The sequence below is a fragment of the Labrus mixtus genome, chromosome 5, assembly GCF_963584025.1.
Source record: "Labrus mixtus chromosome 5, fLabMix1.1, whole genome shotgun sequence".
NCBI classification, from domain to species: Eukaryota; Metazoa; Chordata; class Actinopteri; order Labriformes; family Labridae; genus Labrus; species Labrus mixtus.
In genome coordinates, this window is record NC_083616.1 from 28,805,127 (window position 1) to 28,826,323 (window position 21,197).

The 21,197-nt window shown below is 42.3% G+C and overlaps 1 protein-coding gene across 2 annotated transcripts in view; it reads left to right on the forward strand.

Annotated features, from left to right (window-relative positions):
- The first annotated feature begins 2,831 nt into the window (after positions 1 to 2,831).
- nipbla (NIPBL cohesin loading factor a) overlaps positions 2,832 to 21,197 on the forward strand; it is a 30,699-nt gene continuing 12,333 nt past the window's right edge. Inside the window, exons 1-25 of one of the 2 annotated variants that reach the window (XM_061038866.1) lie at positions 2,832 to 3,193; positions 4,790 to 4,866; positions 6,346 to 6,495; positions 6,654 to 6,819; positions 7,490 to 7,590; positions 7,706 to 7,817; positions 8,042 to 8,205; positions 10,911 to 11,053; positions 11,909 to 11,999; positions 12,314 to 12,535; positions 12,749 to 12,994; positions 13,093 to 13,844; positions 15,307 to 15,520; positions 15,679 to 15,855; positions 16,858 to 17,031; positions 17,290 to 17,451; positions 17,566 to 17,669; positions 17,760 to 17,846; positions 18,010 to 18,241; positions 19,231 to 19,382; positions 19,479 to 19,559; positions 19,648 to 19,748; positions 19,894 to 20,020; positions 20,131 to 20,213; positions 20,743 to 20,875. In XM_061038866.1, coding sequence (XP_060894849.1) covers positions 6,432 to 6,495; positions 6,654 to 6,819; positions 7,490 to 7,590; positions 7,706 to 7,817; positions 8,042 to 8,205; positions 10,911 to 11,053; positions 11,909 to 11,999; positions 12,314 to 12,535; positions 12,749 to 12,994; positions 13,093 to 13,844; positions 15,307 to 15,520; positions 15,679 to 15,855; positions 16,858 to 17,031; positions 17,290 to 17,451; positions 17,566 to 17,669; positions 17,760 to 17,846; positions 18,010 to 18,241; positions 19,231 to 19,382; positions 19,479 to 19,559; positions 19,648 to 19,748; positions 19,894 to 20,020; positions 20,131 to 20,213; positions 20,743 to 20,875 — 3,888 coding nt within the window. In that variant the 5' untranslated portion in view covers positions 2,832 to 3,193; positions 4,790 to 4,866; positions 6,346 to 6,431. The remainder of the gene's footprint in view (positions 3,194 to 4,789; positions 4,867 to 6,345; positions 6,496 to 6,653; positions 6,820 to 7,489; positions 7,591 to 7,705; positions 7,818 to 8,041; positions 8,206 to 10,910; positions 11,054 to 11,908; positions 12,000 to 12,313; positions 12,536 to 12,748; positions 12,995 to 13,092; positions 13,845 to 15,306; positions 15,521 to 15,678; positions 15,856 to 16,857; positions 17,032 to 17,289; positions 17,452 to 17,565; positions 17,670 to 17,759; positions 17,847 to 18,009; positions 18,242 to 19,230; positions 19,383 to 19,478; positions 19,560 to 19,647; positions 19,749 to 19,893; positions 20,021 to 20,130; positions 20,214 to 20,742; positions 20,876 to 21,197) is intronic. The other variant, XM_061038867.1, reaches the window with a different exon arrangement.

A 21,197-nucleotide genomic window follows, 5' to 3' on the forward strand; every position in this document is an offset into this window, starting at 1 on the left:
GTGGTCTGCATAAGTCTTACAACACAGAGAAAAATGCTCAGTTTCAAATTTGCTCTCCTTGTGATGTCACAGTGGGATTCTGGTAAAAAAAAAAAAAGAATCCCCTCCCCTCCCCTGGTATCTCCACCCATGGACTCCACCCCCAGCCTAGAACAAAACTTTTGCACAGGTCCACCATTTTTTATTCTCCCTAGCGAAGGAGTGATGTCTACGGGGAAAACTCAAGGGGGGCTCATTTCATTTAAAGAGACACACACACCAAAACGGAGCGTTCTGAGAGAGCTGGTTTATACAGGGTCACAAACCTCCTCTGGTGCTTGATTCATGTTATATTTTGACCAAAGCACAGCACAGATGTTTCATTTTTGAAAAGGTGGAAAAGGGGATAATATATCCTCTTTAACTTCTTGGATAGAGTTAGAGCATGAGCAGTTAGAGAGCAGCTGCTTGGAAACGACCAATAGTCATACCTGAGAGCTGCCCAGGTGAATAGAAGGTACCGATACTGACGATAACAATAGAAATATATTCTACTGGAGGAGAGAGCAGCTCTTGTTTCCCTGTGTTTGCCAAATGCCTGCCTGTGCTGACACCTTGAGGTCAAACAGTGATCTGATGTTTGCTTCATGCTGCTGGGAAAAAAAACATAGTATGTAAATGTTGAGTGCACCTAATTTTATAACTGTGCTGTAATCCAGAAAACTCAGGACATCCCTTTGTGTTTACCTTAAATTACAGATTACTTTGTGCATTTGGATTATAGGGGCGGCAGTAGCTCAGTCTGGAGGGACTTGGGTTGGGAAGCCTGGTAGCTGGAGAGGTGCCAGTCCACTTCCTGAGCTCTGCCGAGGTGCCCTTGAGCAAGGCACCAAAAACTGCTCTGGAGCACTCGCTGTGGATGTAGCATGTCCATAGGATCCTGTTTGTGCATGTGTGTGTATTTCAGCCTATGTGTGTGTAGCATGTTCATTGAACAGAGTGTAAAACTGAATTTCCCCTCGCGGGATTAATAAAGTATAAATTATTATAAGAAAATGAATCAGAAATGAAAACGTCTTCAAAATATATCCATTCTATTTAGTACCTGGGCCGCCGGCTTGGAAGGCCAATAGCCTCTGTACATTGTAAAGTTCTGGTTACATTTCATTGTGCACCATGACTTACTATCCTACAAAACCTTTTTTTCAATCCTTGTAATGTGACGAACTGTACGGAGGTTAAAAACACTGCTGAATGCACTACATTTCTTAAAAAAACTATTTTTAACTTTATCAATAACTTTTTGAAGCTTTGATGGACGTGTGTGTGACTACGTGTGATGAAAGTTATTATTTTTTCTATTGATTTTTTAGAAGAACAGCAAATTTCGTGGTTTTATGTGCAATGACAATAAAGAATATTCTATTCTAAGATAAGATAATATAACACAAGATAATCCTTTATTGATCCCTAGTGGGGAAATTCAAGTGTTGCAGCAGTAAAGGACAACAGAGCATATATGAGTACTAACACAATTATAATATATAGGAATAAAATTTAAAAAAAAAAATACAGGTACTATGTATTTACAGCTATTATAAGCAAGAATTAAGCAATACATATCAACATAAGCATCTAGAAATAATATGAAATGAGTGACAAAGTGCAGGGTACATGTCAGTGTAACAGCAACTGTGGGGGATGTCAAATTCAAATTAAAAAAAACTTTATTTGTCCCCGGGGGGCAATTCAAAGTCACACAGAGCAGTAAATTAACAACAGTGCAAGTAGACGAAACATTTTAACCTAAATATAAAGTGTCAATTTAAATACAACTTAAAGCTTAAACTTAACTTAAAAATACAAAATATAAAAAGAGTAGATATAAGTGGACAGTGATCGGACTAACAGATGTAAACAGATGTAACCATAACTATGTGCAGTAAATGAGAAATAAATAAATAAATAAATATATATATACAGAGCTATGTGCAAGTAGGCTAAATACTAAATGATAAGTTAATAAGGTGCATGGTGAATAATGGAACAACAGAACTAATATAAACAATATAACTGTAAAGGTAAAAATTAGATAAATAAAGTGACCGTAGTGCAATGATGGATAAGAAACAAGAGGAATAAAGTTACCAGAACTATAGAAAGGATAGAATAAAGTGATATAGTGCATGAGACCAGATAAAGCAGAGGCAGTTAAGGTGCATGGCAAATATAAAAATATAAAGGAAGTAAAAGCAGCAAAGTTCACAGCTGAGAGTCTGCATTGGGTGAGAGGTGTTGGTGTCTGTTGGGGGGGGGGGTTAGGAGTTGAGGAGTCAGTGTTTAAGAAGACAGACTGTAGGACCCCCTGCTGTTATACAGGCTGATGACAGCAGGCACAAAGGAGCCTGAAGTTTCTATTCATATTCAGCAGTTTAGGATAGCATAGGATAATACTTTATTGATCCCCAGAGGGGAAATTCGGGCGTTACAGCAGCACAGACAAGAAAGCTCAAAAATACACATTAAACAGAATAGATAAGATAAATAAAAATAAAATAAAATAAAATAAAATAAAATAAAATAAAATAAAATAAAATAAAATAAAATAAAATAAATAAAATAATATAAAAATAAAAATAAAAATAAAAATAAAAATAAAAATAAAAATAAAAATAAAAATAAAAATAAAAATAAAAATAAAAAACAAAAAACTACCGGGCTGGTAAACTTGTGTTGCAGCGCCCTCTAGCGGCCACGACACGAAACGTCGCATGGCATTTTGTTTGGCGCCGATGGAGGGAGTCACTCCTGAGATCTCTGGTCAGTCAGACGGCAGAACTTCCGGTCGGCATTTTGTTCTACGAGAGGAGAGCCTCTTGATGATCGCAACAATCGTCATATTTCTCATTTATTGTCGAAATTGGCTGCGCGCGTTGTTCATGTCGGCGCGGACCGACTAAAACGCCGAAGAACGAATGTTTCCGCGTGAATGTGCGTTGAAACGTTCACCCCGTGTGTGACGGAAGAAGAACGAATCGGTCCGACCCGGATTATTGTTGATAGCTACAGCAAGCTAGCTCAGCAGCTAGCCTGGCAAGCCAATCGAGTTCCTTCTGGAGGAGCTGCGAGAGAAGAAAGGGGGAGCTAGAGATACGGACACGGACACAAACCTAAAGCTAAAACATTCCCCTCCCTTCAACGCAACATCCGAAAGGTAAATACTATCACGCATCTTTCTTCGGGAACCAAACTTTTTTTTTTTAAATGCAAATATTAACGGAACCGTTAAAAAAAAATAAAAAATATTCTGCAGCAAGACCACCTACGGCGTCGTTAATCGTTGACCGGGAGGTAACGGAAGCTAGCGAACTAGCCAGCCAAGCTAGCTAGGTGTGTTTTTTTTTTGCTCCACCAAAAGGCGCACGGCCTCAACTGGATGTCATTCGTCGAGCCCGAGGATTTGAGGGGCCGTCGCCTCGGAAACAGTCGAACCCGTGGATTTTTTGGGGGCCGTCGCCTCGGAAACAGTCGAACCCGTGGATTTGGGGCCGTCGCCTCGGAAACAGTCGAACCCGTGGATTTGGGGCCGTCGCCACGGAAACAGAATATTGTGCAGCTGGCTAACCAAACGCGTTTTCTAAAACATCTAAAACACTCGTTTACTCTCGATTAGCGCTTCCTTGTGTTATTTGAATCGCCGTCCCCCTTTATTTAAACCGTAAACGAGCAGGCTAACCAACAACAGTCACCAGCTAGTTAGCACAACTAGCTCATAATTTTAAAAACACCACTATTGTGGCTAATGCATGTTTTTGCAGGTAAGCGTTTGTGGTTGTAGCAGCTAGCTTTAGCTCGAAACATTCTGTGTGTTGCAGTGTGTGCCGTGGAGAGGTTTTTTTTTCCGCAACTAGCGGGCTGCAGCTGGAAATTCATGCGAAGTAAAGATAAACATTCAAGCAGACACTGCTGTCAGTAATAGCTCACTTAGTTGTTAGTTTCCCAGCTTAGGTTGGTGTGCTGCAGGGGTTGTGCTAGTTTTGGTTGCTACCCTGTTTTGAAATGTTTTGAGTGAGAACTGACTGTAGTTACTCTCACTCTCCGAGTCCCATAGACACCTCTTGTGTTGTCATTTAACCTCCAAGATACATTTTCTATTATGGGTATGCATATTCCACTTGTTTGCGTGTTGCATTCAGCCAGTTTGCAGAATGCATAGGGGGGTACTGTTGGCTACTGGAGGTTGCAGCCCCCCCCCCCCACACACACACACACACTACTGCACGCCACCATCACAGTGCATCTGTTCCTTTGTGCTGCCTCCTGCCTGTCAGTCTCACAGCTGTCAGCCAAGCCCCTGCGTATTGAGGAAGAAGCACATGCTATCACTACAGTTCGTTAACGTAACATTTGTTTACAATATCCATCTGTTGATCCTCCGTCAGAGATGCTGCTCGTAGTCACTGTTTGACTTGCTCGTTAGCACGTTCAGTTTTGTTTGCAGGACTGTGTTTATAGATCTGCGAGGTGTCAGTACTCTGCAGAAGTTGCTAAACAAGTGTTGCGTTTCCTTAAAAGTGATTAAAGAAGTGCATACTGTTTCTTTCTGGGTTTGAAGATGGTATAGTCGTTTCAAATTTAAAGTGCATGTTTTGCAGGGACTTGTGCTACATGTGGCTTTATTTTGCTATAAAGGATGTCTGTTTTTAGTTCACTTCCTTGCACATTTTTTTTTCCATGAAATGTACCACGGAAGAATGAAATGTAGCTGCGTGTCCAAAGACTGATACAGAGCTCTGTTCTCTTTCAACAGATTTAAGGAGTAGGACTTTTTTTTTTATCTGAAATGTCAGTGAGTCCACCCGAGACTGCACAGAGTTCTTCAAAAAGGTTTGAGTCCCTCATTATTTCACCAGCTTTTTAAAATATATATATTTTTAATGCCTGTGAACCCTAAATATCAGCAGTCCAGAATGTGAAAGGCATAATGAGGGGGCGGGTTTGTCGCTACTATAGGTTACCTGTGTCTTAATTGGGATGTCTGTAATATTTGAACACATTCATTATATTTTCTTGCACCATGGAGAGAAATGTTGATAATGAGAAAGCAATGCACAGGTTTTTTTTTTTAATCTTTGACTTGTTAGAGCTTTAAGGTTCATCCAGGAATTGTGAGCTGCTTTGAGATATATTCTGAAAATTGCTGCTGGCTTTTCACTCTGCTTTTCTCTGACCTCCTGTACGGTCTCGCTCGAGAGGTCAAGGACATCTTACAAGCAGAGGGATTTAAGACAAATTAAGTGCTACATAGGGCGCTAATGTGTTCAAAACTTTCTTAATAAGCAGCAGGAGCATTCTGCTTTTTTTAAGGATGAACGTGAATGGACATCTTTTGTATGTGCAACTCAGATTTACATCAGTGCACTGCTTTTCAGTTTTAATGCACTAGTTATAATGAGTGTGTGTACTCAGTAAAATCCAACCAGGTGTGAATTTGAGAGGGATATTGACCCACACAGGGTGTAGTATCTGCTGTTTTACCAGGACAGCAGAGAATGTCAAGGTTCATTCATGGGAATATGTAACTGCTGGGGCGTTGCATAATTCAAATAATGTCTACAGATACTAATAGCTACATTCCTTTTGCTTAATATGCCTGCTTCCAGCAAAGCACTATTATCACTATTATTGACAAAAAGCCTTTGTTTAAATATTGATTTTTGGGTTTCAAAATGTTTGACATGATATTGCTCATGCAGCGATTGCATTGGTTTCCTGAATGTTTATTGCACACATGGCGCTAGGGAAATCAAAGTAATCCAACACAACATTTTAATGGCATCAATCAGTGTATTGATGTTGAAGTAAGAGATGTAGAAAAACGCACAAGCTTTGAAACATTGCTGCAGAAGTATCACCTGTACCGTAACACAGCATCATAAAGCAACACTATGATTTATTATTATAAATATTACTGTACTGAAAGCATGAGTGAAAAGAGAGTGACCCCGTGTAAATGTGGTGAAGATCACAACATTTTTTTTTGATTGACAAGATCGAATAAGACACGATTATTTATGGCTGACAGATGATGCAGCAGGCAGCATTTCTTCCTCACATGATATCAGCATTGGGGAAGAAATGGCAGTTTAAACAGAACTGTGTCTAGAATACCTGCACCATTGATTCCATATGCATTAATTAACCTGCAGCTCTTTTGATATTGTCCCTTTGATTCATTTCTGTTATTTTTTTTTTTTTATCTCTTTCTACCTCTTCTTCTCCACAAACCCGTCCCCCTCCTCCCGCTCCCCTGCTGTCACTCACTGTCACTGTTTCTCTTCTCTTTGTAACCTCCCTCTGTCACAGGTGTCAGGAGATGTGAGGACGGGTGTCGCCCATCGACCCCCTGATCTACCTGTGTATCAACACACTCCCCCACCCTCACCTTCAGCATGAATGGGGATATGCCTCATGTTCCCATTACCACTCTTGCTGGGATAGCTAGCCTTACTGACTGTGAGTGACTCTCGAATGCCTAGCTGAAATGTTCTGCCTGAGCAGATGTTTTTTTGCAATTAATTTTCTGTCCCTTATCTTGTCCATCATTTTCTGTGACCACTTGTCCGGTTTTTCTCACACCCTCTGTGCTTTCCATCGTCTCTTTCTTCTCTCAGTGTTGAACCAGCTGCCCCTCCCCTCCCCTCTCCCTGCCACCACCACTAAGAGCCTCCTATACAATGGAAGGATCGCAGAGGAAGTTACCTGCCTACTCGGCCTTCGGGATGAGAATCTGGCCTCCCAGCTAGCCCATGGCCTCAACCAGGTGTCCACAGAGCACATGTGAGTGTGACATTAGAAGTGAAGGAAAAAGTGTTTCTTGATCCTCATTAGTGACACAGTCTGAGGGAACATTTTGAAAATGGCCGGGCTGTTGGTGTCAGAGCTTGGTATTGAAAAGAGTTTTGCAGATGAAGACAAATTGCCAGTTTTTCAGTCATTTAAACACAAAAGAAAATGTTTCATACACACAAATGGCAGAATATTTGTTGTCTGCTGACCCTGTTTGTATATTTGCAAGATGACAATACTACATACCAAAAAGCCAATAACTGTGTAACAACACCTACAATATAGGGGTTACAAGCCTTTTTTATGAGTTGACTTAAAATGTATAGATTTCAGTTTATTACAATCAGGCTGAAATGTTTCAGTAATGTTATGTTGTTTATATAAGTGTGTGTTTAGAAATGCATGTCCACTTCTGATCGATGTCATTTTATTGATAAAATCATCCATTAAGTCTGAATTCTACCAAAAACATTTAAATAAGCTAACTTGCTTGTACAGCCCTAAAATGTGCATCCCAAAAAACAATCAAACTTATTTATTAATTAATTAATTCAATTCACTTTAGTCTGTTTCTGCATGTTAGTATTATTCATGTGACTCACTCCTCTTACTCTCACTGTGTTACAATGTGACTGAAAGTGTTCACTGTGTGTGTCATCAGAGAGCTGAAGGACAACCTGGGCAGCGATGAGCCAGAGGGAGACGCACCACTGCTGCTGCAGACCATGCTGGCCAGGAACCCCGGCATCTTCAGGGAGAAAAGTATGAAGAGTTTCACCTGTTGCTGATGACGACGATGATGTCAAACACTGCACCTATAAAGAAATACATATTTATGAACAAATATAAACTGTATTTTCTCTTTATTTATGAACAGATGTTATGCAGCAGCCGATGGTACCGCCGTACAAAATCACCCAAAATTCCATGCATAGCCCTGCCCAGCCTGCAAACTTCCAGCAGGCTGCAGTTTCTCCCAACCCACAGAGGTGAATCCCACTGCGAAATGAGCCGCCTCTAATGTGTCATTATATAAAAAACAAAACCATGTATTTGTTTTCACATATTTTCTTCAGTTGTTATCTCAGTTGCATCACAATATTAAAATTAAGTTTGTAATTATTATGTTGTATTTTCTGAGAGTCATTAAGTGTTGGGTGACCTTTCTTCTACTTGCTTGCTTACCTTCTTTTCTCTCCTCTACCACGCCCAGCCGGTTTGTGTCGCCCCAGTCCGGTTCGAGTAGTCGGTATATGGGTCAACAGAACAGCCCAGTACCCAGTCCCTACACTCCACAGAGCCCTGCCCCTGGTTATATACAGCCGTACCCCCACCAACAACCACCCAGTTATAACCAACACCAACAGATACAACAAGGTGAGACTGTGTGTGTGTGTGTATGTTTGTTTGTGTTTGTAGCATGTGCATGTGTGAGAGGGCTGAAATCTTTGTCGTTATGTATCCATGTTTCCTTGTTTGTTCAGCTGTCTCAAACACGAGATCAACTGGACTTGGATCTGCTTTTGAGTGGATTGTTCTGCTGTTCTCAACTTTACCTGTACCTGTCTGAGGTTGTTCATAGTGTGAAAACGTCTGCAGGTCGTTGTAGACGTTCTCTGTGACTCTGGGGTGCAGCTTTTGGAGGCTTCAAAGTCTGTTGATCTAGCAGATGATAAATAGTTTGTGACCTTGGAGAACTTTTTGAAGTGCTATCACACCTTGGACTTTTGGTCTTTGATGAGATTCCACGATTCTCCTTTTCTGAGGTGGAGTTTGCATTGTAAAATATAAGTGCAGAGGGTTTAATGAACGTGGATTCATTGAACAGTTTTCTGCCTGACTCTGATATTCAGTCGTATCATTGGAGCTGACCTTTGAGCTGAAGACGTGTAGCAAAGCGAGGCAGAGGCTTGGGCTGCTCTCATGTGCAGGCGTCTGTTTTACTGTTGGTTCATTTGATTTGGACACGTGGTTTTATGGACATGGTTTTGTTCTCTCTTGTTCAGTTGTTGTCGTTAAGCAGCGTTTCCTCATTGTTTAATTACCTCAGTTGTTGTGATTTGATATTGCCAACAGTTTTTTTTTATTTAAAGTAACACAAATGAAAATAACAAGAAGTGAAAGGCCTTATTCTGAACTGAAATACAAAGCTGATCATAGTTCAGTGTTTGAAAACAGAAGCAAATCTAACAGTGGGAATAATATATATGAATCAGATGTTTAAGTTTTTGTATTAAGAAATGTCTTTGTTTTGAATTTGTCTGTTTAAAATGACCAGAGTTGTGTTTCCCGTTGCTGTCATTTTTAACAACAAAACAAATCAGAAATACTTTATTAATCCCAGGGAGACATTCGGTTGTTAACGTTGCTTTTAAAAATAATATAGCAGAAGGAAATGAAGAAATAATTTAAGAATGTAAAAATAGAATAGAGATAATAAAATAAGCAGTAAGTGCCAAGTAAGACTAGAATAATAATCTATTTACAAAGCGCAGTGACCTAAAGATAAAAACAATATTTACAGTCATGAATAAACACAATGAGCTGAAAGATGATGTGTCTTCTGTGAATGCTATGGTCACAGTGTTTCCAAATCTGTGCTCTTCAGACTTGAATAGAATGATTCAATTAAGAATAGGGTTCCTACCTTTTTAATTAATTACTTAAAATGTTGATGCCTTCTTTCCTGTTTTTAATTATACACTCCCAGTTCACTGCAAAATTAAGAGAACGACAACAATGTTTATTTTAACGTTACACTGGCTCCCTGAATAAGTCGGAATCAAAATAAGAAATTAAGAATCAAAATAAACGAGTAGATTCCAGACAAAATGTTTCCCACTCTGACCTGATAGTTCACTGTCTTGTTGTTCTTAAATCTGTATTACAAACATGTTTGTCCATCATTTGGCTTGGTTTTAGGAAACCTCTCTCTGACGCCCCTTATTAGCCGTTAAACCCCAAAACGTTTTTCTCTGATCCCTGGTTCAGTTGATGCTGATTTACTTTATTTAATCAGCAATCTTTTTTTAATCTATTTTTGTAAGGAAGAGCTTCTTTATGTTTATGTCATGATCAACAATGCTATAATTACCACAATCAAAGATCATAGAAGGTAATGGGGTATCCATGGCAGCAACAGGGGGTGGGGTGGTTAGTATCTTGTCAGTTAAAAAAATATTTAAAGAATACATTGTCATCTCCTAAAAGCTTTTCAAACAATTGCAATGAATGGTCTAAATCACTGGTTCTCAACTAGTGGGTCGGGACCCAGAGGTGGGTCACGGAGCCAAGTGGGTCGCGGATATGTGTTTGTGAAGCACTTTTTAAACGTGTTTGTTTTGTTCAGTACAGTCTGTGATGCTTCTGTCACATGTTTTGTACCAACTGAGGTCCAAACTGCAAAACATTTTCAACGAGGAGTTGGTGGTGGTTCCTGAGGCTAGACGAGTTGAGAACTGGTCTAAATAAAACCGCAGAGTACAGACCCTGATCAATGCATTTTCTCTGGAGAGTACATGTGTAGTTCCTACGCAGGGTGCAGAATAAGTTGATTGTCCACAAATCAATCGATGGGACAAGGCAGCTTCTCTTCGGCCGTTGAGAAAAATAAAAATGGAAAAAATGCAAAAGTTTTATTGACAAAAATCGCTTGGCAACTGTCAGTTCAAGATTAACCTTTATTGATCCCCGCAAGGGGAAATTTCAGTTTTTACACTCTAGTCATGCAACACACACATGCACACAAACAGGATCCTATGGACATGCACTAAGGGAGAGATGTCAGAGTGACGGGGCGGCCCACAGTGGACGCTCCTGAGCTGATGGTGGGGAGGGGGTTTGGTGCCTTGCTCAAGGGCACCTCGGCACTGCTCAGGAGGTGATCTGGCACCTCTCCAGCTACCAGACCAACTTCCATATTTGGTCCGCGCCGGGACTCGAGCCGGCGACCCTCCGGTTCCCAACCCAAGTCCCTACAGACTGAGCTACTGCCGCCCCCAGCCATCAGCGGCCTGCCGTGTGGGAACTCTGCTAAGTAATGGATTTTAAAAAAACGACCTCTGTCTTCTTCTGTCTTGCAGTATCTGTAGCAAGTCCAATGGTTCCAGGTGGCATTCGAACTATTCACGAGGGCAAAGTGTCAGGGCAGATGGCAAACGCTGCCAACCACCACTCAGATAGACAAGAGGACTACATGAACATCGTACAACGGCTCAGTAATGAGGTAAGCTTAAACATGTTTATTTACCAATGAAAGAAAACATGTAGAAAACACCAAACTCACCGTAATACATTTCAGCAGGTGACCTTTTTGTCTCATATGTTTTGGAAGAAATGTAGTGTAAGGCAAAAAGAAATCTCACAGTGGCATGTAAAGGGCGTGCAAGTGATGTCGCTGTTTGAGAGTCTCCAGTGACATTGCTCAGGATGCAAACTGAATCGTCCAGTGAGGATTTAGATACAGAAAAAGCATGAAGCTAAAACTATATATCAGACCGCACAGCCAGCTTTAGAATTCAGAATTTTACACACTGCTGAAGGGTAATGACAAAAAAAGGTAATTCTGAAGTTCTTTCTGGGGGTTATGTAATGTTTACTCACCATGTACAGTAACCTGTTGATCCTCATGCTGCGTGTGTATAACTGAATGTGTGTGTGTCTCAGTAACATGGAGTTCTTTTAATAAATATATATATAGTCTGTTGGGGCATTCAGTTTTTGATTGGCGCTAGTCTTGCGGTGCAATCTCACGTTTCCCTCCTTAAAAGAGGATGCCAAACATGGAAGATGACACAAGTGGAAGATGTTTAGCAGCCGCAGAAACAGCGAGTATTTTTGTTCTGAATAGAAGAAAAGCATCAGGGCTGAACTCCCATAAAAAGTCTGCAAACCAGTTGGTTACATGTAATGAAAAATATATACACACAGGAGTTGGTGCCTCCTTGTAAAGTAAGCTTTGATGAGGAGAGCATGACAGAAATAGGACTCGCATGATAATGCTGCAGAATCTGGTTAGGTTGTATGTCCAGTGAGGAGTTGCTTTGTGGCTAACATCTGTGTTTTTCTCTGTGTTGTCCAGGAGGGTGACTCCACCATGAGGAATCCTTCTTTCTCTCTGAGGTCTCCACAGTCTGGTTGCTCCCCAGCAGGGAGCGAAGGAACGCCCAAACGTAAGGATACTAAGAACGATGGATGAACTACACTGCTTCCAACTTGCCTGGCTTTTTTTTTCTTTTTCTATTTTACACAGAAGCTGCTTGTGGAATTAAAACACTCAATAATTTGAGTTTCACAGCATCGGAACAGTTTGAGGCTGCGATGCCCAAAAAAAGCTTATGAAAGGCTGTAGTGATTTCCTTCCAGGTCTCTTGGTGTCTTGTCTTGTCACAGAGACAAAACTGTCAGTTGTCATCACATCTTGTCCATCTTATGTCGCCTCGGAAGGATAACATGTTTCTCTCTATTTGGTTTGGCTTCCTCACAGAGGGTTCTCGTCCTCCGCTGATTCTGCAGTCACCGCCTCCCTACGCGCCCTCACCGAGGGAGGGGGGGCCTGACCAGAAACAGCAGCTCCAGCAGAGGAAGAAAGCCCCCGCAGTGAAAGAGGAGAAAGATATGTACGACATTGTGAGCTCTCCGAACAAGGACTCTACAAAGCTCACCCTCAAGTTGTCCAGGGTCAAGTCAAATGAGTCCGATACGCCAGGTAAGAGAAGATTTCAGATCATCTAGATATTAATGTCACCCTTTATTCCTTTATCTTATATTTAAGATGTGGTTTTAGCCCTAATCCTTTCCTCTACACTATTAGAGGTATACTGTGCTCCCACCTTAAAAAACACCTTCATTAATAATTTGGAGTAGGAAATAATCCGTCCTTTTAATTCGACTGTAAATGTGTTTTTTGTTAATAACTCAGGCGACGCTGTGCCAGGCATGGACTCTGACAACATGGAGGCAGAACTGGGCTTTCAGCAGGTGCCTGTTCTCCAGCAAAATCTTGGAGCCCGGCTGCAACAGATCTCCCACCAAACAGGTGGCGCCGGTGGTCTCCAGCCTCCCAGTTCCCCTTACGACGAGGCGGAGCTAGATGCCCTCGCTGAAATCGAAAGGATAGAACGAGAGACGGCGAGTGAGAAGTGCTCAAAGGAGGTTCAAGATAAAGGTGTGCTGAATATCACTTAATATCATTAAAGTATTAAGTGTATGATTAAAAAAAGAGAACTTTGCAGATTTATGATGAAGTCGTCTCTCTGTTCACAGATAAGCCTCTGAAGAAGAGGAAACAGGACTCTTTTCCCCTGGAGCCAGGTGCAGGGGGACCAGGTGGCCCTACAGGAGCCCCGGGCAGTGGATCGACAGGAGGGGGCAATGCTGGCAAACTGACCCCGCAAGAGGCCACTGCAGCTGGGAACGGTGCCAGCCGTCCTCCCCTCATGGTGAGCATCGACCTCCAGCAGGCGGGCCGAGCTGATGGCCAGCTCGACCCCTGCCTGGCTGCCCCTATTCCAGCCCTTGAGGCCCAACGCTGGCCTGAAGAACCAGCTAGTGGGCCCGCCGCAGTGGAGGGTTCTGACACTGCTTTGCGGTTAAAACCAGACGGGCGGCCGGAAGTCATTAAAAACAGGGTTGATAAACATGACAGCAGGAGAGAGGGTCGCGAGTCGTCGAAGCACCGGCACGATGACAAGTCCTCGGACAGACGAGGAGACACGCCGAAGCCGTCAAACCGAGGGGAACACGGACGAGACAGGGACAGAGAGTCTGATAGAGATAGGAGGCATCGGAGTGAGACCGGTGGTAGAGACAGACGCTCCCCCGACTCGCGCTGTCGAAGTGATCGGGACAGGTCTGGCTTCCGGTCTGCGTCCACTGGAGAGCCTGGTCGGAGCGGCAGTAGGCAAGACGGTTCCAAACCGGCCTCATCCGCCTCTGGTGCTAAACTTCCTGATTCTTTCCCTGCTCATCTTCTGGGAGGCCATAGTGGCGCACTGAAGAACTTCCAGATCCCTAAGGTGATCTGGGCCGACCCCCAACCAAATATCTACCCACCTACCAATCATTCAGCTGTCACTGCCTGCAATCTCACAAAATCAAATCACACCACTGATCACTCTTGGTTTTGTCTGTTTTTTTTTTACGTTTGTTTGTTTTTTCATATGTGAGCCTTTTGTTTATTCTTGGGACGGATCTTAAAATTCTGTTAACACTTTAACCAACTCCTAACCATCTGATGAAAGTAGGAGCAATCGTTTTAATTATACAATTGTTTTGGTCCTGTGTGTAAACAAAAGCAAGTACCTCAAAGAAATGCTCCACTGCTTTTATATAGATGGTGGTAAATGTCACCAAAATCTCTCATGGTCAGTATTGGGCAGCTCAAAACCATGAACTGAAAACAGCACATTTTCCCAAATACAGTAAAGCTCCCGTTTGTTTTAACTGTCTATGCAGTGTAAAGAAATGCAACCCCCCCAGCCACTTGCCACAGTCAGAGTTAGAACAATATTCAGATGCTTTTAGTGGAAGTTGTGACAGAAATGCTGAAGTCATCATGGCAGGAATAACCAGCTGTGCTGCATCTGGATGATGTTAAGTTGCTCCAAGTGCTCGATTATGAGGCTACTGGCTTAGTGTAGGACAGTTTTTATCATCTGAGTGCTTGTTTACATCTTCTCTGTGGGACTTTGCGTCGCTTTGATGAAATAGGTGAATGACGATGTGCGCCTGTCGGTGGTTATGCGTGAGATAGTGAGATGTGAAAAGTTGTTAGGCTTTGGTGAAGGAGTTTTGACTTTAGTTTAGACAATAAGATTAAATTCTGAGAAATTGAATCGGTGGATGTAAGATTTTTTATTTGCATTTAGTTTAAAATAAAAACATCAACAGATGAGTTCTAAATCACTTCATTTCTAAAGAGGAAACCATTTGCTCGCTTTTAGGCCAAATATCCTTTAGTGATTCTTTTCTCTCAGCCAGTTATGACCAGCAGCACGTTGTATAGTATAGTTTTTGCCGTGCTCATACCAAGGGGCAGATATATTAACTTATTAACTTTGGTCAGTTTCACTTTGTGTTGTAGAAGTGTTTGTTCTGAGGAAACATCCCCCCTACGAGGAGTTTCACACAGTGGCTGGGGGAGTTGAAGCCTGAGCACTGCAGTGTTTACACTATGTGTTGATCATTTCACCTACACTTACACACATGGTGATTATTTTTGATGGTGGAGTGTTTCTTTACGTTGTTATCATGACTGTTCTGGAAACTAACGATCGAAATCACTAATCCCATGCCAATCAGTTTGATCCATTGATGACATTTTATTATCTAACTTGATTTTTCTTTTCTGTAAACAAAGCTCATGTTGTTCTGTTGAAAAGATTTTTTTTTCTTGACATTTTGAACTGCACTCTTGAAAACCTCTGCAGGCTTCCCTGACTCTTTTTTGTTTTTAACATTTCCTTTTTTCCCTCCCAGATCAAACGTGATAAGGACGGCAGTGGGTCAACTGAAACTCAAGTGTGGGGGCAGCCCAAGGTCAAACTGGAGAGGCTGGGTTTGGTGCAGGACTTTGAGAAGAGGCCAAAGCCTGTAGTGCTTGTCAAAAAGCTCTCCGTTGACCAGATCCAGAGGATCATCCGGCACAGCAAGTCTGGAAAGAACAGAATCTCATCAGGAAAGTCTAGCAAAAGTAAGAAAAAGAAGCAATGGAGGCACTTCCTCTCAAATCATTCAACTTACTCTGCAGTTGTTTTTCACTCAATCAGTAATATGTTTTTCCATGCACTAAAATAAAACATGAAAAGCTTTTCATATAGAAACCTGGGAATGTTGCTGTCAAATTTTTAGGTGGGATGGACCCGGCAGTCCTGAAGGAGCTTCCCCCCGAGTTGCTAGCAGAGATTGAGTCGACCATGCCCCTGTGTGAGCGGGTGAAGATGAACAAGAGGAAACGAAGCACTGTAAACGAGAAGCCCAAATATGCAGAGGTCAGCTCGGATGACGACCGCGACGCCAACGGAGAGTGTGAGTTCAATGATTTGATTCTTGTCAGATTGTGCTGCTATGTGGATTATGGATATAGGATTGTTTTTAGTTTAATAAATACATGTCTAAATATATATATATCTTCACCAAATATTTTTGTATCCAAAGTCATGAGCAGTTCAGCTAATGAGGCCACGTGAATTTTTTTAACTTATGCTGTCAATCAATCAAAAAATCTAATCGTCATACATCACACTAGAGGCTGTGATTAATCACCATTAATTACATCTAAAACATTTATTTGAAACAACAGGAATGCATCACATTGAACTGCACTGAGCGCTACTTGCAGCCTGTTGCAGCACGGCTGGATTTTGGGTGACACCTGGGGTAGCCAATAAGACTTCAGGTGAAACCCAGGCCACCCACAGCCTCCACTGGATCCGACCCTGCTGCCCAGCTAAAGTTACTAAAGAGCCAATCTAGCTCATCACACACACCACAAGGTGTATGGAGATGGCATTATGGATGCAAACACATGAGCCAGATGTTGCCACATAGCCCAGCTTGAGCACATGAGCATGTGTTCAGCCCACCATTATGTTTTGGCATTAATGACAAACAGCTTACCCAGTGCAACAGAAGGAGCCTCTTTTTCTGGCTGCCGTAGATGTTGACATGTATTGAAATAAATAAAGAACGTCTCCTCATGCTGCGAATGACTCAGTTGGGAGATGTGCCTTACAAATTGGTGATAAAACTCTCGGCCTGTAATCGATCGATGTCTGCTGCTTGGTAACCGGAGTGCAGGTCGTTCTTTCTCTGCTGTGAGTCTGCACAACAGTTTTTTAACCATCTTTTCATGTTTTTGAAGGATGATCATGGTGAAGAAGCTGGTTGTGTTATTAATTTGCTTAACAAAACAACTCGTTATGGTCTCTAGAGTACAGAAACACAGATTCCTTGTTACAAAGAGTCTGGGGTAGTTCTGGTGTTCAGGTTTATTGTAGAGTTTGATTTCTTGACATGTCATATCCACAGCTGCAAAGAAACGACAGCGGCGGGACAAAGACCGAACCTGGGACCAAGAAGAAAGGGAGCGCCGTGGTTCAGGGGATCATCGGAAGAGTGGGCAACGGGAAAGTCGACGAGGCTCAGGGAGCCGCTATCGAGACTCCTCAGACGAAGATTCACCCCCACCCAGCATCAGTGAAGGTCTGTATCCAAGTCATGTTTCACAGCATGTCAAATAATACCCTGGTTGGTCTTTACAGTAAAAGCTAAGAGTAATGCTTTTGAGTTTATTTACAGAAAGATCATTGATGGCATGATATCGCAGGCTTGGTAGGCTCAGTATTTAATGTGCCAATCAAAACTGAGGAAACAGGAAATGTTTCTTAAAATAAGTGAGTTGTACTGGGACTTTGTTTGGCATGTGACACGCTTCTTAAAAAAATATTTTCTCTCCCCCAGTCGCCCGAAAAATGAAGATGAAGGAGAAGCAGAAGAAACGGAAAGCATACGAACCCAAGCTGACCCAAGAGGAGCTGATGGACTCGTCCACATTCAAGAGGTTCTTAACAAGCATTGACAACATACTGGAGAATCTAGAGGATGTGGATTTCACTACCATGGGTAAATATCAGTGATGACTGGCTGTCTAAAATGTCACTGCAGTTGGATCGCTATAGTCTCTGCATTTATTCTTAGTCTTGAGTCCTGTTTTTATTTTTGTTTATTTTCCAACAGCTGACGACGATGAGATACCTCAGGAACTGCTGCTCGGTAAACACCAGTTGAATGAGCTGGGCAGCGAGTCCGCTAAGATTAAGGCCATGGGAATCTCCAGCAGGGTACTGTATAGTAAAACGACGTGAATCTGAAGTTGGACTGTTGTTGTCTCCAGATATCGTTGTCTAAACGGTGATCTCTGTGGTTTTTAGATCCCATCAGACAAGCTGGTGAAGCTGCTGAACATACTGGAAAAGAATATCATGGATGGGTCCAAGCTCACCACCCTGATGAACCATGTAAGCTCCATTTCATTTGAGTTAGGCTATTATGATTATCTGAGTGAAATCCTGCAGAAATCCCCCGAGTAACCATGAACAAAAACAATCAAATATTCAGTAACTGGCAGTGATAGACGTCTGCAGCCTTCAGCTAGTGGTTTATTGTCCTCTGTGACTTCAGGACCATGACGCTGAAGATGAGGAGAAACTGTGGAGGGACCTGATAATGGAGAGGGTCACAAAGTCAGCCGACGCCTGTCTGACAGCTCTGAACATCATGACCTCGTTGCACATGCCCAAGGCCGTCTACATAGAGGACGTGATAGAGCGAGTGCTACAATACACCAAGTTCCACCTTCAGAACACGCTGTATCCACAATACGACCCGGTGTACAGAGTGGACCCACACGGTGGTAAGGATGAAGAAAAGCTCTTTATTTCCTTTTGATCTTTTGAGTTTCATCGCAGCCTGTGCGTCTAAGGCCCCGTGTCCACCTAGCCTTTTTCCTCTCAGGGCCAGTGTCTTTTTTCAGTTGTTTTCAATGAGTAGAGAGCTCTGCAGCAGGAAGCAACCGCCTGGATGAAAAGCACAGCGCCCAGCGTCTGCCATTCTTGTGCGGCCGCTCCTAGCGCTGAAGTTGAAAATCTTTCAACTTTTCAGAAAGGCGCTGTTGACGTCACCGGCGCTCTTTTTCTAAATGTTTGTTATTCCCTGTATTTTAGCCTCCTACAGATCGTGTCTTGTACTCACATCCTCTTTGCTCCGTGTCTGATCGGGTAAAAAAACATCTCAAAAATTAAACATGCAGTAAAAAGTAACGGAGCCGTGTCATACAGTGGCCTCGGTCAACAGACTGTTGTCATAGAGACAGGACGGCCGGTGCAGCGCTTTCCTTCTCAGAGCACAAACGCTTCATGCAGACACTCCCGAGCGTACAGACAGTGCTTTTCTGCCCGGAAAAACCCGCTAGGTGGACACGAGGCCTTAATGTTGAGTTTTGACTGAATGTAAGTGGAAGAGTTTTGGTGTTTGGATGATTGTGTGAGAAAAACAATATGCATGCAATTGATTTGAGGGATCCTGGATTTGACTGAAGCATAATTCTTGAACTCACTTCATAGACTCTTCCTCCATTGAAATATATCTTGACCACAAATGGTTTAAGCCAAAGCAAAGAGCTACAGCTGCATAAATGAAGCCTGACAGTGAGCTGCACTAGTTTACATTTTAGTGGTTGTTGTCTCTGTAATGATTTCAGTCCCTGCAATTAAAGGGGCATTCCTGCAAAATAATGAGTTACATTTTATTCAACAGAAATAGAAAGTGTGCATGAAAACTGATGCTTATTTTTAAAAGCTCTTTGAGAAATGGGATTAAAACGGGTTGCTCTTTTCCATCTAGGTGGGTTGTTGAGCTCCAAGGCAAAGCGTGCGAAATGCTCCACACACAAGCAACGCGTGATCATCATGTTGTACAACAAAGTGTGCGACATTGTAAGCAACATCTCTGAGCTGCTAGAGATCCAGCTGCTGACAGACACCACCATCCTTCAGGTAAAGTCTAAATGAGGGGATGTACAGCTGTCAATCAAGTCCAGAAACTTCATCCAAAGCAGATGGTTATTCATCCGGTTGTCTTTGTTTTTCCAGGTCTCTTCTATGGGAATCACGCCGTTCTTTGTGGAGAATGTCAGCGAGCTGCAGCTGTGTGCCATCAAACTAGTTACAGCAGTAAGTTTATGTTCCTCTGTTGTTTCCACTTCTCTACTCAACAGTAAAGCTAGAGACTAAGAGCCTTTTTTTTATTTCCTGTCTCCAGGTGTTCTCTCGGTACGAGAAGCATCGGCAGCTGATCTTGGAGGAGATCTTTACTTCTTTGGCCAGACTGCCCACCAGCAAACGCTCCCTCAGGAACTTCAGGTAACTTGATTTAAGAATGATTTGTGGTCTCATATCATTTTAAGGATAAACCATCAAACCGCTTGATTATCAGGATGTTTTTTTTTTTCCCAGTGTAAAAGGTCGTTCCCTAAGCATGCATCCTCTTGACCTCTTGTTTCCTCAGGCTAAACAGCTCAGACAAGGACGGAGAGCCGATGTACATCCAGATGGTGACGGCTCTGGTGCTGCAGCTGATCCAGTGTGTGGTCCATCTCCCCAACGACAAGGACATATTTGATGAGTGTGACAAGGTGAAAGAGCGTCTGAAAAAGAAAAACATGGCGCAATCAAGCAAATGTACAATTACTAAAACACACAGACACTTTTTGCTCACAAGTTCTTCTTGCCTTATTCCTCTAAGGTGGATCAAGATGTGTTGATAACCAACTCGTATGAGACGGCAATGAGAACAGCACAGAACTTCCTCTCAGTCTTTCTCAAAAAGTAAGTCATGTTTCTTTGTCTGTCTTCACTTATGCTCTGTGCTGTTGTTAGTTACAAACTTGTTTGTACCGAAGGCCTCGCTTTCACTTTATTGTTTTTACAGGCGTACAAAGATTTTCTTTCTAGGAGCACTGCTATCTTTTATGCAATACCGGTACAGGGAGTGACTGATTAGCCAACAAAAAAATAAAGTTATGAATTGATTTAAAATCTCAGAAGATAAGGATCTCGACTTTTACATAAAACAACTTTTTTCCCCACCTCTATCTACACAGTACCAAACAATTTGGAACTGTCTTGTGTAAAAAAAAGTGCTCTAAACCTTACAAATAGTAAAACATTGGGTATGGTGGTTTTAGTAAGCATGCTTGTTCAGACTTTTAACAAATAATTCTGGTTGCACTATGGCTCTTGAAACCTAAACATTGATGATGAACTTTCCTTTTCATTATTCTTAAACGTTTTTTTCTTGTCTGTACTCCTTCCCCTTCTCTCCTCTGACCCTTTCTTCTTCTTTTCCGTTCCTCAGGTGTGGCAGTAAGCAGGGTGAGGAAGATTACCGGCCTCTGTTTGAGAACTTTGTCCAGGACCTGCTCTCCACAGTGAACAAACCCGAGTGGCCGGCTGCGGAGCTGCTGCTCAGTCTGCTCGGGAGACTCCTGGTTAGTATGACAGGCTCGCTCTCTAAGCAGCAGATAGAACTAATTGTGCCAAAAACTTCCAAGAATAGAAGATTGATATTAATAGAAGCAGACAGCTTTAAAATCCTCTGACAAAAGCTGAGACATGGTATTAGGAGACTATAACTTTTCATTGTGAATAGTGAAGCCTCTGATTATTGATTATGGGTCAGCTGTGGCTCAGTGGTGGCTTGACGTGTCTTTGGGCGAGAAGCTGAACCTCAGATTGTTCCCAAAGGCACACCGATTGGTTAGTGAAGTTGTGTAAATGAATAAGAAGAGATCTTCCTCCGCTGGTCGGCAG